Consider the following 16,031-nt stretch of genomic DNA (forward strand, 5'->3'; position numbering starts at 1 on the left):
AACTCATTTTATAGAGTTGCTGTTAGCCTTCGTAATTCAAAAATATGCCCAAAACTTTTTTCAGCGATTTCTCAAAATTGAATTTTGGACACAGTCAGCAATCATTATTTTCTGGTCCTGCTCTTGCTACAGTTATTTTCTTAACCTCATGTATCTTTTGACACCAAGATAAATGTAATAATCGTAGGGGAAAATTTATGAAAAGATTGTCTTGGCACCAAAACGGACCGCCTTTATTTTGAGCTTTTTTTTTCTTTTTTTTTTAATGGTGAACTTTGACTCAAATTGGGATAGAACATTAATTTTTGCTTTAATTTATTTTCCAACCATTTCTGATCATACACTGATATGTCAGACGTTGCCATAATTTAGTCTACATGTTCTGAAATGTTTTTCCTTATTTTCTCAAAGCAGCATTTTTGAGGGTGCTGCAATTTTGGAGGAGATCAATATCTCCGGTTCTGTTCTTGCTATTGCTATAATTTCTTTATTTTTTTTTAAAAAAGGGAATCCTGCCACTCTCATGAAACCAAGGTAAATGCAGTGACCACAAAGCAAAATTTAGTGAAAAGGTTATCTTGCCTTGGGCACCCAAATGGACCTTTCCTTTCAAATGTTTCCTATTGCACAACTTTGGCTCAAATTGGCATAGGCCATTAAGTTTTGCTTTAGATCCCTTTCCACTTGTTTCTGATCTTGTTGTCATATCAATCATTGACATAATTTACACCTACATACTGTGAAATGTTTTTCCTCATTTTCTCAAAACTGCAATTTTGAGGATGCTGCAATTTTGGAGGAGAGATATCTCTTAAACCATTTGTGCAGCAGCTCTCATTCTTGTCTTGTTAGAAGGAAAAACTCTTGGACAGTGCAATAGGACTAAAATATGTACAGTTATTATGCGGCAACATTTACAGAAGTAATTATCTATTTTAGATGCCAACTTGGGCTCTTAGTCATAAATGTTTGACTTTGTGTAACTTTGGTTCAAATTCTTCTAGCACGTTAATTCATGGCTAGCGGCACTCTAGGATCCTTCTATTCTCATCATGGTCTATTCTCATCATGCAAGTCTATTCTCATCATGCGATAAAGTGTTTAGTAATTAACTCACCTCCAAATGAAGAACATGAATTAGGTAATATTTTTTTTAACACTATTTCATTTACAAGAAAACTAATCAGATATTCGGAATCAGCGTGCAAAAATATATTAACCGTGCAAGTTTCATTCAGATTCACCCATAATAAGGAAAAACGTTTTAAGAGGGGTGTCCTCCCTTAAAACTTCAAGGGCCATTTTCTCAGAATGAATTTTTTTCATGATATGGTTGCTTATTCCTGCAGTACTATCTCTGGAGCTGCTAATCCGATTCCCGCCTGTTTTCTTTTTATTGTGTGCCTGAATGAATTTCTGAAGGCAAGACGAGATCATTTTTTCAAAATATTGAGTCTAGAATTTATAATAAACAATCAAAATTAGGATAATGCAAGTCCAATTAGTGGCACTAACCTCAATGCAGTGCTAAAATTATTCAGCAGGATAATTTAAAAAAAAAAAAAAGGCTCTGTCTTGCCCTGAGGTACCTACTCAGGAACCTTCATAATGAATTTCACAGTGCCAACACATTGTGCAAGTTCTCCAGGCATGGTACAAGGAACCCATGTGAACCATTCTGATATACTTCTGTAACTTGAGTACCAATGTGCGCAGCTCCACGAAACTTTGCAGTTATTCAAATGACTGTCACGAGTCTACCCTGAAACTTCCATTCAATTATCTCAAGAAACAAAGAAATTGGTATTCAAAGGTAGCCTCTCCCCTTAAGTCAGCACTCAAACGTACGTGTTGCACGTCTGAGTTCTTCATACACACTGCTTTGAGCCCGTACTCAGCGGCAGCTATCGGCCGCACATCAGCCAGCTAATGATTACAGTTGCACGGTGTTTAGGATGATCATTGGCAGTGTTGAGAGTTTTTTTCGTTTTCGTCCATGTGGTTCTATCACTGATCCAAAAATGTGCACTTTTCATGCAGTTCAGCACGTCGTGCGGTGAAGCTTCACAAGCGATGCAGGCTGCTTGTGCCCTTTTCTGCGTCACACAGTGAAGGATGCCGGGAAGGCTCTTCATAATATTACATTATGAAGAGCCCTATGCCACGCAGCCTCTAATTACCACTCATTTGTCACTCCAAACATGTGCACGCAATAAAGCTGGTGGGAGAGCGAAAAAAAATAGTATTTGTCGCACTGTTCTCCCGGTGACCACTGCCTGTTTTTTTTTCGCTAAATAAATTTACCGTAATGCAAGTGGTTCGTGTAAATTTTTTGGAGGCCATTCGATAATTCGAACTTCGAATAGTCCAAATTTTTTTCCAGCCCCATGAAGTTCGATTTAATGACATTTTACTGCAACAACACTTTTCTACATGAAAACAACGCACAAATGTGCAATCAGCACAGCAAAACTGACCACTGTGCACCAATCGGTTGGCTGTGCGACTCGTGTCGGTCTCCTCCGAGCCTGGCGTGAAAAGGGGCATACCTCCAGGGTTGGATGAAACTCAGCCACGTCTCCAAAGGCTGCCAAGAGATTCAGAGTGAAAGGAAAAAAAGAGCATAAGTAATTAATGCTGTGCCCAGTTACTCCCCCCCAGTTATATTACAAGATAACTAAAAAAAAAAAAAAACCTCGAAGGCGTCAGGGAAGGTTAAGACTGTGCAAAAAGGATAAAGACAAGAGGCAGAGATAAGCACAACACCCCGGGCGCAGCCTCTAATTTTTAAGAGAACATTATTTTTCCAGAACAATGACAGTGGGAAAACCAAGGAAAGGGGACTTGCCCCTGCTTTACTCTCAGGTAGCAATATCCTATATATGACGGTGGCTTCAAGCACTACTGTGCTTATCCGCACTGCCGCAAATCCAAAGCCTGCACTTTCAAAGTTGGCAGCTCATTCTTGGCTGGTGTGCCACCAGATCAGAATTCACCTTGTTGTAATCAAGGGTGTTTTCCTACCCAATCTGACGTTTGCGCAGCCAAATAAATCACCGTTTACAGCTGGCGCTGGATATACAAATTTATTGTATCTGTTGAACAACCCCGTTGAAATTTCCATGCAATTGTACAGCACCGCTGTTCAAGCTCGTCTGACTCCTGTTCACCGGAACATTTAATACATCAAACTGCACGTCGCACCCCTGCAGCAAGTGCAACTTTTACTAAATAGGCTATAGCAGTCACTTTTTATGAGCAGAGAAAAGTCAACATGGGTGCAACCTGACAGTTTCATCAAGGGGGAGGCTACCCTTGAGCACCAACTTTTTTTACTTCTTGAGATATTTGAATGAAATTTTTAAAGTGGGTCATACCACAACCATTTGAAAAAGTATACCAAGTTTCTTGGAGCTGGGCTCACTGGTTTTCAGGTTAAAGAAGTACAGTAAAACCTCGTTAATTCGAACTCAGTTAATTCGAACTGACGCTCGGGTCCCGGCATGGCCCTATGTATTTCAATAGGAGAAAACGCCCGATAATTTGAACATGCCAGTATCCACAACGGTTAATTCGAACTAGGAGCCCGCGGCTCACACAGCTCCTCGCAGACAGAAGTCGGCCCATATCATGTACAATGCGCAGAAAGATTAGTAAAGACGCAAAAAACAAAATCTTTCAAATCTGCCCGTGCGCGCGAGACGAGGTGCGCACTCGACAGTCACAGCGAGCATTCCGGTGCATGCCGTAGCAGGTTTTCGCTGCTGGGTGCCGCCAGGCTCCATCACACCAACGGTCCGGCGCAAGCCGTTGCAGGTTTTGGCTGCACCGCGGTTGCTGGGTGCGCTTTTGACAAGCCTTTTTTCTTTTTGTCCTGCGGTCACGTTGTGTGCACAACGCAGTTGTCGGTGTCGTGCATTTGTTCGTGCCGCGGTGGTTCAAGTTTTACCGTTTTCGTTGCCTCACCGCTTTGCCAGCGACGACTCATCGATTGTGACAGCCATGGCAAACCGCAGTACCGTATTTACTCGAATCTAACGCGCCCTCGATTGTAACGCGCACCTGTTTTTCGTGACCCCCACCCCCGAAAAAAAAAAAACTCCGATTGTAACGTGCACCCGTTCTCCGCGAAAAAAGTACCGCGCACCTCACGCTTTCATACAGCAATACAACTTTGTCTCGTTTGGAAAAGCGAAGATTTAATCTCGGTGCACTAAAAAACACACACACAAAAGGAAACGGCTTATCTTGCCAAGATTGTCACTATGCCGGCACAAGGTTCACTCGTCGTCGCTGTCAGACAACTCCTTGTCACTGTTGACGGACCAAAGCATCTCATCCTCGGTGCCGTCCATGGCATTCGATATACCACATTTTTTAAAGGCGTTGATGACCATGGCAGACGGTATCGTGCACCACGCATCTTTCGCCCATCCAGTGAACTCTTGCAGCGAGGCACGCTTCATTCTGTTGCTGGGAGTGAATTCATGGCAGCCACTCACAAGCCATTCGGTGTAGAGCGCCCGAATCCTGTCTTTCACTGGCTTGTTCAAGCAAACATCGAGCGGCTGGAGCTGCGATGTCATGCCACCGGGTATCACGACAAGGTCGGTGTTGCACGCAGCGAGCTTGTCCTTGATGCGTTGGTCAAGATGGCACTTGAAAGCGTCGAGCACAAGCATCGCACGCAGGCCCAAACTGCCGCCGGGTCTCTTGCGCCAGACGTGATTGATCCAGTCGGCGACCAAGTCTGTTGTCATCCAACCTTTTTCATTGGCGCACACAATCACGCCACTCGGAAACACGATTCCTTTCGGGAGCGTCTTGCGCCTGAATATGAGATACGGGGGCAGCTTGTGTCCATCCGCGGTGCAACAAAGCATTGCGGTGACGCGTGTTTTTTCGTGGCCGGAAGGCAACACGCGCACTTGCTTCGCCCCCTTCTTTTCAACGGTTGTGGTGGCAGGCATGTCAAAGTAGAGCGGTGTCTGATCGGCATTTCCAATCTGGCCGAGGTGGTAGCCGTACTTGCGGCACAAACTCAGAACGAACCGCTGAAAACTGTGCAGCTTTTCTTCGTACTCTTCAGGCAACTTCTGGCATATCCCTGTCCGCCTTCGAAGAGAAAAGCCTTTTCTCTTCATAAAATTTGACAGCCAGCACCTGCTCGCTTTAAAGTCGCTCCGCGTTAGCCCTGTTTGTAGGGCTAGTTGCATCGCCCGGACTTTGAGCAGGTCCGTCGTCACTGGCCGCTCGCTGCTCTAGAACATATTCTGCGAGCCGCTCTTCTATTTCGGCGAACCGGCCCTGCTTCGGTCCACTGAAACCTTTTCGTGTAGCCTTGCTGCCGAAAATCTTTTCCTTCTGCTTGCGCCAGTCCCGCACGCATGTTTCCAGAACTCCGAATGCGCGTGATGCGGCCCGATTTCCGTCCGTCTCTGCACACAAGATGACTTTCCTTTTAAATGCGGCAGCATGATGAACTCGACGAATCTTCGCTGTCGGCACGTCCATACTGGTCGGTCAATCGCAGAAAACGGGTAGGCTAACCAAAGCACATGTACCAAAGCACACGAAGGACGCTACTGCAGCTAGGCATAGACAGCTAGACCAGCTAGTAGGCTCGAAGTGCGTACCAGGCGGCCATTTTGAAATGCCGATGGCGATATGATATCGGAGATTTAGGGTCGTACTCGATTCTAACGCGCACCCAATTTTTGGACACGATATATCGAAAAAAAGGTGCACGTTAGATTCGAGTAAATACAGTAAATACACGGCAAAGGATCTCAAGACGAAAATGGAGATTTTGAGTGAGGTGGAACGTGGTGTCCTATCCAAGACGGATATAGCCAAAACGTAAGATATCAAGAAGATTACGCTGTCAACGTATCTCAGGAACAAGGAATCGATCAGTGCTGCCTTTCGTAAAGACGTTATGGAGCCCTCTCGCAAAAGACTACGAATGTCAGCCCATCCCGAAGTGGAGAGTGCCGTAATGGCATGGATAAAAGAAGTTCGCAGCCGGAACATTCCGTTAAGCTGGCCCATAATTGCTGCGAAGGCTGTAGTCTTTGCCAGCCAAATGGGCACCAGCGAGTTCAGCGCGTCACGGGCTGACTTTTAGAAACGTTTGTGGGGAGTCAGCTGAAATCAACAAGGAAACGTGTGAACAGTGGGTCTCCAGTGAACTGAAGGAACTCCTCGCTGATTATGCGCTCAGCGATGTATTTAATGCTGACGAGACGGCGCAGTATTTCAAATTGCTCCCCTACAAGACCATCACTTAAAAAGGCGACACTTGTGCTGGCGGAAAGAGAAGCAAAGAAAGAATCACCGTCATGATGTGCGCAAATGCAACGGGCACGGAACGGTGCCGCTTGCTGGTGATCGGCAAGGCAGAGAAGCCTCGCTGTTTTAAAGGCATCAAGACGCTTCCTGTTGACTACACCGCAAACAAGAAGTCGTGGATGACACGGGAAATTTTCACCGACCGGCTGGGCAAGCTAGACAGGAAATTCACTGCACAGAACAGGAATGTTCTTATGTTCGTGGACAACTGTACAGCTCATTGTGACGTGAGTGGACTGACAGCAATCCGCTTGGCATTTTTGCCTAAAAACCCGACTTCTGTGCTCCAGTCTATGGATCTTGGAGTTATTCAGAACTTAAAAACGCTATACAGGCGCCACCTCCTAGAGAGAAGACTTCTTTGTTTGGACAGTGGCAAGTCGTACGACAGCTATCCACATGCTGGCATCATCGTGGAATACCGTCAAGCCGGAAACTGTCAAAAATTGTTTCCGCAAGTGTGGCTTCGGTGATGCCCCAGAAGCATGCAGCGCGGAGGTAGCGGAGGCTTCGTCTGATGATGACTCCGTCGTGCTCGACCGTGGCTATGCGGCTTTGTCGGAGGGTGTCGCCTTTAAAGCCTACGTTGATGACAACGGTGTGGAGACATCTGGGCCCTTGAGTGATGAGGATATAATCGCGGCTGCACGTGCTTCACAGGGCTCACGGGTGGCGAACACGGCTGAAAGCGATGAAGAGTCCGACAAAGGCGACGATCCGGTGCCACCCCCTAGTGCATGTGAAGTAGCGTCGGCGCTCAATCTTGCTGCACGATACTTCTCCGCCGATGAGAATTCGGGTCCTGTGCTGGAACTCTTGGGCAAGCTGCAGTCGATGCTTGTGGAGTCGCGGCACAAGAAACGCAAGCAAACGCACATTACCGATTATTTTTCAGTGTAAATAAACATGTTTTGAAGCTCGCTACTCACACGAATGCATTCCGGTTATTGTTTGCGGCGCATGACTGACCGATTAGTCCTGTTCATTCGCCGTTGCGGCTCGACTACAAAAATTATCGGAATCGCCCTCCGTAAACGTGCAGTAGCGCCTAGTCCTCTTTACTCATGGTAATGAGTCAACATGTGGGCTCGGCCAGCACGGTGGGCCACGATGGCGCTCATTCCAGTGCCCGACTGTTAATTCGAACTCCGCTTAATTCGAACAATTTTCTCGACCCCTTCCAGTTTGAATTAACGAGCTTTTACTGTATATCAAAATGTATTACATAGGTGCCTTAGGACAGGCCTGGAGAATCTGCAAAATGTGCTCGCAGCACTGTGAAATTCATTATGGTCATTAGTGGATAGTTAAACAAGGGCAAGACGGAGCCCTTTTTCTCAATTTCCTTACTGAAAAGTTTTAGCACAGCCCCAAAATTAGTGTTATTACTCAGACCTGCATTAACCAAATTTTAATTGTTTATTGTTAATTCCAGACGCAAACTCTTGAAAAGATTAGACAGTCTTTGCCCTCAGAAATTTATTGAGGTATGGAATAAAAGAAACCCCATGAAAATCTTATAAGCGGTTCCCAAGATACGGCTCCTAAGCAGCGACACTAGGCAAAAAATTGATTCAGAGAAAACGAGCCTATAAAGTTGAGAAGAAACCAAACTTTTTTCTTTGCCGAGACATCTCAATGCACTCTTTAGGGTAGGCTCATAGTATGGACATTTGAATAACTATCAAGTTTCATAGAGCTCTTAAGAGGGGACGAGGGTCTTAAAAGTAAAACCTCGATAATTCGAACTCGGTTAATTCGAAATCCCAGATAATTCGAAGGTTTTCTGCGGTCCCGTATTTTCCAATGTAAATTTGGCCGGATAATTCGAACAGGCGGCCTGCGCCAGCCCGGTTAATTGGAAAATTTGGACTGCTATGCGGCAATGCCTGATCCATGTTTCGCCGCAAACCCAGCGAAACGACGGCCCTACGGAGCCGCGAGACAAAGCCACATAGTAATGGTGATGATTTATAGGCGAAGCGCCCCAGCCGGAGCACTCTCTGCACAAAAATCGGTCCACAGTGCGCCTCGCGCACCGCCGAAACACGCGCCTGCAGAGAAGACGTGCTTTACTGCAACACGGCGGGCATACCGGTTTTTATCACGTGACCTCGCCCCCCACTCCATCCCTTGGTGTGCTTCGCCCACTCTTCCCCCGTGCCTCCGACGCTGCAAGTACGCCACCACCACCGCCGCGCCGGTCTCGCCTGCGCCATTTCTTTGTGTTGTGCACTGTGGTTAGGGGTCGGCTACTGTGCCGTTTTTTTTGGGCGGGACTGTGCAGAAGTGCTAGCTTTGTGACCGTAGCAGTGCAGAAATGCCAAAGTACAAGACTTTAACGCTGCAGCAGAAGTTCTGCTTGATCCAGGAAGCAGGCAAGAGCGCCTGTTCGAAGACCGAGGATGAGTCCAACGCAGTCGGCTTCGCCGAGTATATCAACTTGAGAGCGAAGAGCAGACTGGCTACTCTGACTTGGAGAGTGAGATCACTGCTGGTACAAACATGCGCGATGACAGCGACGATAGCGACGACGACACCGACGAGCCTCCCCGAGCACCCGCTCTTGGTGAAGTTATCGGATCACTGAACGTTATCCGCAGTTTTGTTGAGTGCCGCGGTGGAAGTTCAGAATGTTTCGTCTATTTGACCAACTCGAGAGCATGACCTTAGGAGCCGCAAACTACCGGACGCGGCAAACCAGCATCTCTGATTACTTTCAGTAGTAATTCAAAATATGCCGAATAAAGGTAACACGTTCCTGCAACGAATTTTTTTGCCTAAGTCTTATTTCTTGGTGTGTTCGGTTAATTCGAAAACCCGCTTAATTCGAAGATTTCTCGCGGTCCCGATGACTTCGAATTAACCAGGTTGTACTGTAACTTCTGTTGCGAAAGCAACACTACGACAGCCAAAGCAAGACCTCGGGTGGCCACAGCTATGCCATGAAGAGGAGTGAAGAGGCGTAGCTACGGTCTCCTCATAAAAATCAGCCTGCCATGACATTTGAATTCACGTTACGCTATGCCACAGGCAGGTGCTGCCAACTTTAGTCGCTCGTTTCATATGGGAGGGTGATACCAGAATCAGCCTGCCAGAAACGTTGCATTCTAGTTACCCCTACAACCCGCAGGCATGTCTATACAACTTGGTTGAAGTGTGACTTTATATGTGGGCTGGTAGCTTACACTCTCGTGTCATACCCTTAAAGGATGAGCTGAAGTGTCCCCAATAATGTAGCACCTTACATTGATAAGGTGTGATAGGGGAATAATGTAGCAGGCAAAAAGAGGCTTCCACCAATGCTATCGCAATTCAACTAGGGTTAACCAGAGCTAAACCACAACAAACTTTTTTGGTTATGGCTAGAATCTCAAGAAACTTTGCTCACAGATGTGGTTTTCTCACCCGATTTTAACCGCAATTGAGTTGGTGGTCTTAGATCAAAAGTAATCTTATAAAGTGCAGAGCATAATTAGTGAACTTCTTTTGCAGCTTTCATGAACTTTCTTGTTCATCCTGATCCATCCGATCATCCTGACATTTTGCCATTCTGATAATTTTTTCTAATTGACTAACTACAGTCAAACCCGGATATATCGAACTCGAAGGGGATCGCGAAAAAGTTAGATATATTGATAATTCGATATACAGAAATTGGCTTGTGACGGCACTTACGATGCGAAAAAACGATACTGTATTTGCCGCGTAATCAACCCACTCGCATAATGAACCCACTCTCCACTTTTGCACCCGAGAATTTGAAAAAAAAAAAAATCTAAATGCGTTAAGGCCAGCTCGCTCACATGCAAGCGATTGAGCGATCTCAGCGACGAGCAGCAGCGACAGAGCGAAAAATTTCCAACTTGTTGGAACTGCGTCCCTCTTGCCGCTAGAGCCACCGCGGCAGCTCAAAACAAGGTTTCTGTGTCACTGCGGCAGAAAATCGCGAGCGTTTTCGCTTACATGTCGATGGCGCGCGTTTCGGTCGTCGCATCCACAGCTCATTTCTTGGCAGCGTGCCAAGATGTTGAGCAGCGATAACGTCAGGGCGCGTTTATCTTTTTATAGCTCCTCCGGTGGCGGGGAGCGAACTTGGCAGAGTGCCTGCGATGGCTTGATTGCACAAGGCTGGTTCGATTTATCGCGCCGCGCTTGGGGCGGGCGTCATGATCGCAGCAGCTGACGGCGTGCTTCCGTTGATTCATACATGCAAAGATAAACGGCTCCCGCCAAAAAAAGAAAAAAAAACCTGCCGCTTCTTAACGTCCGCAGCCGCCATATCTTACGCTACGTCGCGCGTACAGCACAACGATAAGAAAGAATGACTCTCGTAAAAAAAAAAAAAAAAAAAAGAAAGAAAAGAAAAAAAAGAGAGCTGCCGCTTCTTAACGTTTGCAGGCGCCATAGCCACCACGTCAGCCGCCGTGCGCAGAAGGTTCGCAACACGCTGGAGAAAGCGCCCTCCGTCTGTCTGAAAACGGGCTGAGCTGGCTTGGCGCATGCGTAGCGCGTGCTGAAGGAGAGAGGTAGTTCGGCAAAAGGGTGGGCACACCCACGCACATGGCTTGCAAATGTCATGTGTTGGCGCGCGGGAAACGATAACTGCAGATGCGCGTGCCTTTGGGGAATGGGCGCGGCGCTGTCCAGAACTGTCCCCTCTTATTCCTTCCGCGCGTGGCTTGAAAACGTCACGCGGCAAACGGCCAAGGGTAATGCCTTCGTCTTTGGGGAAGGCCCACTTTCCAGTGTGTGGTGCTGAGTTTGATATATCGAATGACCGGCGAAATTGAGTTCGATATATGACGCGGCTTTCCTATACTTTTACATGGGATTTTCAAGGGGATATTCCGTGAGTTCGATATAACCAAAATTCGACATATCCGGGTTCGATATAACCGGGTTCGACTGTATTGCCTTTAGACAATGTGATTTGCAAAGTTGGAAAGCATCTTCTGAAACCCCCATTCATTTCCTATAAAGTAAGCCTCACGTGTATCATTTTTCCAAGCTCTAAAGAAAGCCTGCGAAATACAAATAATATCACGTGACTAACGCATCTTTGTGCCCCGATTGCGGCACTCTCAATAGTGGTTTGAGTGAAAGAAATTAGCTGCGGCCGTGACTCGACAGTCCAGTCTCAGCGGTAGGCTGATAAGTTGGCGATGGTTGCAGCCAGCGCAGTGAGCTTGCCGCGACTTGCACCGTCACGTGCGTCGATTGCCTGAAGCGGACGAAGAAACCACCGCAGACATATCGGCCTGCCGTTGCAACGGAGTCGTGGAGTCAAGGCCGCAGCTGATTTTGTTCACTGGAGCCACGGTTGAGGGCACCACAATCGTGGTGCACAAATCCGCCAGTCACCTGATGATTTTGTATTTCGCGAACTTTCTTTAGAGCCTGGAAAAACGATACACTTGAGGCTTTATTTATCGGAAATAAATGGAATGGGGATTTAAAAAGATGCTCTCCAACTTTCCAAATCCATTTATTGTTTAAAAGCAATAATTAGTAAATTAGAAAAATTGTTTTAATTATTGATTTGTTAACTGCAAAATAAAAAATTCCCTGTGGTGCGCAAAATGGTTGGCAGCTGTACACAAGTGGTTTTTCTGGCCTACCTCAAAGATGTTTCATTTTTTAACCTTTGGCTAAAGTTAGCTTGGACACCCTGTATAAGCGGCGTACGATTCAAATTTTCATTGAAGCACCAATTTGCACGCAATTTTTTTCCACTTTTTCCGTGCATCCTGCCGAGAATGGCTGCCAGCACAAGACGCACACCATCCACCGCATACCCGAAACTGCCTAAGACACCGCAGATGAGTCGACACAACGTATATGTAGACCCCTCAAATTTCAGACGGCTGGTTTCAAAGAAATAAAGAAAATGTTGACTTATAGTACACAGCAAAATGCAATAGGTGGAAAGCACCAACTTTCGGCCCAACTGAAGACTCTAGTTCCGAGAAAAGGGCAGCTCAAGGTCACGGGACCGCCCAGTCACACGGCGGTGACTGCACTCACCAGCCGAAAAGAGTTGTCGAGCGGCCAATGGGTGAGGGCCTGCTTGAGAAACTCGTACAGCCTCTTGCGAAGCAGCTGGGGCAGCATCCTGCTGCAAGATTGGAGAAGAGAAACCACAAATGCTGCAGAGTGCATTATGCCAAGCTCTTATGACAATGGTTCTCGCCATGCAAATGCAGCGAGCAAGAAAGAATAAAAAAGCCCACGTGCGTGCCCTTTTGCTGTAACCCTTCCATGGTTCAAGGAGCAATGGTAGAGCACTACATTTGCTTGGGCTCCGGCCAAAAGTTGACACCTCAACCAAGCAACACTTGCCCCACACAAAACACTGCTTACTGTTGTCAACGTCGGAGTGCAAGCGCTAGTCTATATATGCGCGCGTGGGGCAGCTCTCACTGGGTAACCTTATGAGAAAGCATTATTGACACTCAAAGAAATGAATCTCTAAGGCCCCTACTCTTCCATGATTCTGCAAAAGGTAGCGAATATAAGTACTTCTCAAGAAAATGTGTTAGCAACAAAATTATACTTTTTAATGATATGATCGAGCTGTGCTTGAACAAAACCTTTAAATAAATAACAAATAAATGTTTAAGTAAAAAAATATTTAAGTAATAATATTTAAATTTTAATATATAAATAATATTTAAATGTTTAAACAAATTTCTCCCCAGAAGAAACCACTACTGAACGTATTTCCGCTTATGCAGCTCGGCTTAAAAATGTATTTGACAATAAAATACTAAGCATATCGCCTCCAATCTATGCACTTCTGCAGGTCCATGACGCTTAATTTCACTAAAAACTTTCGCTGTAATCGGTGTATGCGATCCTACAGACTCAGCCATTCACACACACACACACGAGTGACCCCCACCACTGCTTGGTGATGACGATTAGGCTGGCTGGCTGCCTTTAGACAATCCGCAGGAGTAAGCTCCCATTTTCTTCCAAACCAGAGCACCCATCAATCCAAATCTTGTAGCACCGCCACCTGTGATGTGCAGTTTTATTGGCACTCACCCACAACAGCCATGTTATGATGAAATTGTTCACTCTGTGAAAATCACCCTCAAGGAGCTCAAAGCAGAGACAGAGAGAGAGAAAAGGAGAGAGAAGCAGAAGCAGCTGACAGACTTGTTCGTAAAAAATTGTTTTTTTCAATCTAACAGTGTTTCTGGGCTGATTTCTCCTCAACAGAATTTCGCTTCGACAAACATTTTCCACACATCTCATCAATTTTGTTGTAACGAGGTTCAACTGTACTGCTGCTACTGGCATTAGTAGTCAAGGTTGTACCAAAAAATGACTATTTTACCTTGTTTTCAAAAACATAATGCAAGCGAGGAACGTGAAATTCTAGCGCAATCCGTTCAAGAGTGAACTCAAGCCATTCAGGCCAACCACCATTCAGGCCAACCACAGCCGAACACCCCACCCTTTTTTGGTATGGCGTCCCGCAAAGTACGCCATGAGAAGGTTTCGATGCAGACTACTCCATCAGGCATGCGGAGAGGCAGCCATGTGGATACCATCTGCTTCATATTCCTGCCTCACCCAACACCTTTCATATTACGACTGCCCTGCCATTCCACGGCTTCCCGAGAGTCCTGGGGAGGTCCCTAAAAAGACAGAGACGTAGGTACTTGAAGGAGGGAGGCTCACCTCTTGATGTCATCCAGCGGAGTCTGGGGATCATACCGGTACTGGGCTCCCCCGTTGCTGCTGCTGGCGTCCCGCATCGAAGAGTAGCGGAACTGGTGCAGGTACTTCACCGCCACTCGCACTATCAGCATGTGGAAGTCACTCCGCATGTACGACTCCTGAAGGGCAAGCACAAATTCAGCAAGGCTCGCTAAATTAACATGCTATGTTCCGATCTTGTTAGCATAGAAGGAAGCTCTGGTGAAAATTTCTTTCATTGCCCTCATTTCGTGCATTTCTGGGTAGAAATATGAAGCCTAATTGTGCCGGTGCAAATTACACACTAAAGCAACAAATCTAGGCCCTTACGGTTTGGATTCAAAGAAATAAAATTTTTCGAACTGAGTTCGCCATTCATTTACTTTTGACCGCATCTGCACAAGCAACCCGTAGCCACTGCTACAAGCTGTATGCCAGCTGGCCCACTTTTTCATTTCCCTTGACTGGCGAAGACATTACAATGATTTAGATTTATCCCAGTACGAAATTATTGTGCTGGCGGTAACTGGTAACCAAATTCGACTTTTTGTGATCAGTGATGGCAATTCGCAAAGTGCTTTACACAGTGATTTGAGCGCACGAATAGAGCATGCTTTGAACCAGTGGGATGACTGTGCCGTTGATGCACTACAGTAGCCAAACATTTTTTCAGAGTTGGCGGGACCCGGGAAACTGTCAAAATAATCAAACAGTCCGAAAAATCCAGCAACATAAAAAAAAAAAAGGATCAGTTTTATGAGAAAAATCACCTAACAAACCATGAACTTTGCCGCTCCGCATGATTCGTTTATATGTCGATAATAGAGACCGCAATCTACTACAGCGATCGGCTTCCGCAAGCTGCTCATTCAAATGCACTATAGCATGATCCGATACGGCGGATGTGGCCGCCAGCGCACGCATGCTGACTGGTGCCAACACACCAGGCGCGTGCCACCAGGAAGCATGCAATTCACTCAAGGCGGTCACTGCATGAGCAGTGGTGCCCTGCAGAAGCGGATCGTGCTAAGCTGTAACCACTATAACCCTTCAGTTAGAATATCTCAGCCAGTCATGCTTCCATTATGTCCATGGCACTACGCGACATACTATGACGCAGCTGCACGTCATGCTCAAACCGCAAATGCATGCACTATGTGAAGCAATAACATTCAGTTCCCATGGTTAACGACGGCAACAATGACCGTGAGATAGAATTCACAGAAAAGAGGGAGTAGAACAGCAGCCTCCATGAGATTTTGCAGCGCTATGAACCACGAGACATTTTCAAAGCCAACGAGATGGCTCTTTTTTAGCGAAGCCTGCATGGGTGGCAAAACGGAGCAAGGAGCACATTACTGTACTGGTGGGTGCAAATATGGCAGCAAACGAAAAATTGAAGCTCTTGGTTGTAGGAAAGTCGAAGCGCCCGCATTGCTTCAAGGGCGCTCGACACCTGCCAGTTACGTACCATGTAAACGGAAGAGCCTGGATGACTATGGCAATTCTTGAAAATTGGCTGCACGAAGAAGACTCAAAGTTCACTAGACAGAGCAGAAAAGTTGTGTTCATCACAGATAACTGTCCTGCCCATGGCCACGTGGAAGGAGTGAAGTCTATCAGTATTGAATTTTATTGCGAAAGCAATACAACAGCTAAAGTGAGATCTCTGGTGGCTGCAGCAACGCCATGAAGAGGCAGCCACGCAGTGAAGAGGCGTGGTTACGGTCTCCTCATAAAAAAAGCAGCCTGCCATGACATTTGAATTCACGTTACCCCTATGCCACGGGCAAACTTGGGTCATTCCTTTCATATGGGAGGGTGATATCAGAATCAGCCTGCCAGAACCATTTGCATTCTTGTAACCCCTACGACACGCAGACACGTCCATACGGCTTGGTTGAAGCGTAACTTTATATGTGGGCTGGTAGCTTACGCTCTCGCATTGTACCCTTAAACGATGAGCTTAA

General features: G+C 46.3%; 1 protein-coding gene across 3 annotated transcripts in view; it reads right to left on the reverse strand.

The window, feature by feature from the left end:
* The window catches only part of LOC146195674 (sphingomyelin phosphodiesterase 4), an 85,945-nt gene that overhangs the window by 39,043 nt on the left and 30,871 nt on the right, over nt 1-16,031 (reverse strand). For 2 of the 3 annotated variants that reach the window (XM_084597872.1, XM_084597874.1), the window contains exons 8-10: nt 14,044-14,201; nt 12,379-12,469; nt 2,478-2,587 (exon numbers count right to left, since the gene is read on the reverse strand). In XM_084597872.1, coding sequence (XP_084453998.1) covers nt 2,478-2,587; nt 12,379-12,469; nt 14,044-14,201 — 359 coding nt within the window. The remainder of the gene's footprint in view (nt 1-2,477; nt 2,588-12,378; nt 12,470-14,043; nt 14,202-16,031) is intronic. The other variant, XM_084597873.1, reaches the window with a different exon arrangement.

This window comes from Amblyomma maculatum, chromosome 3 (assembly GCF_055883805.1).
Source record: "Amblyomma maculatum isolate TAMU_Amacu chromosome 3, ASM5588380v1, whole genome shotgun sequence".
In the NCBI taxonomy this organism is placed as follows: Eukaryota; Metazoa; Arthropoda; class Arachnida; order Ixodida; family Ixodidae; genus Amblyomma; species Amblyomma maculatum.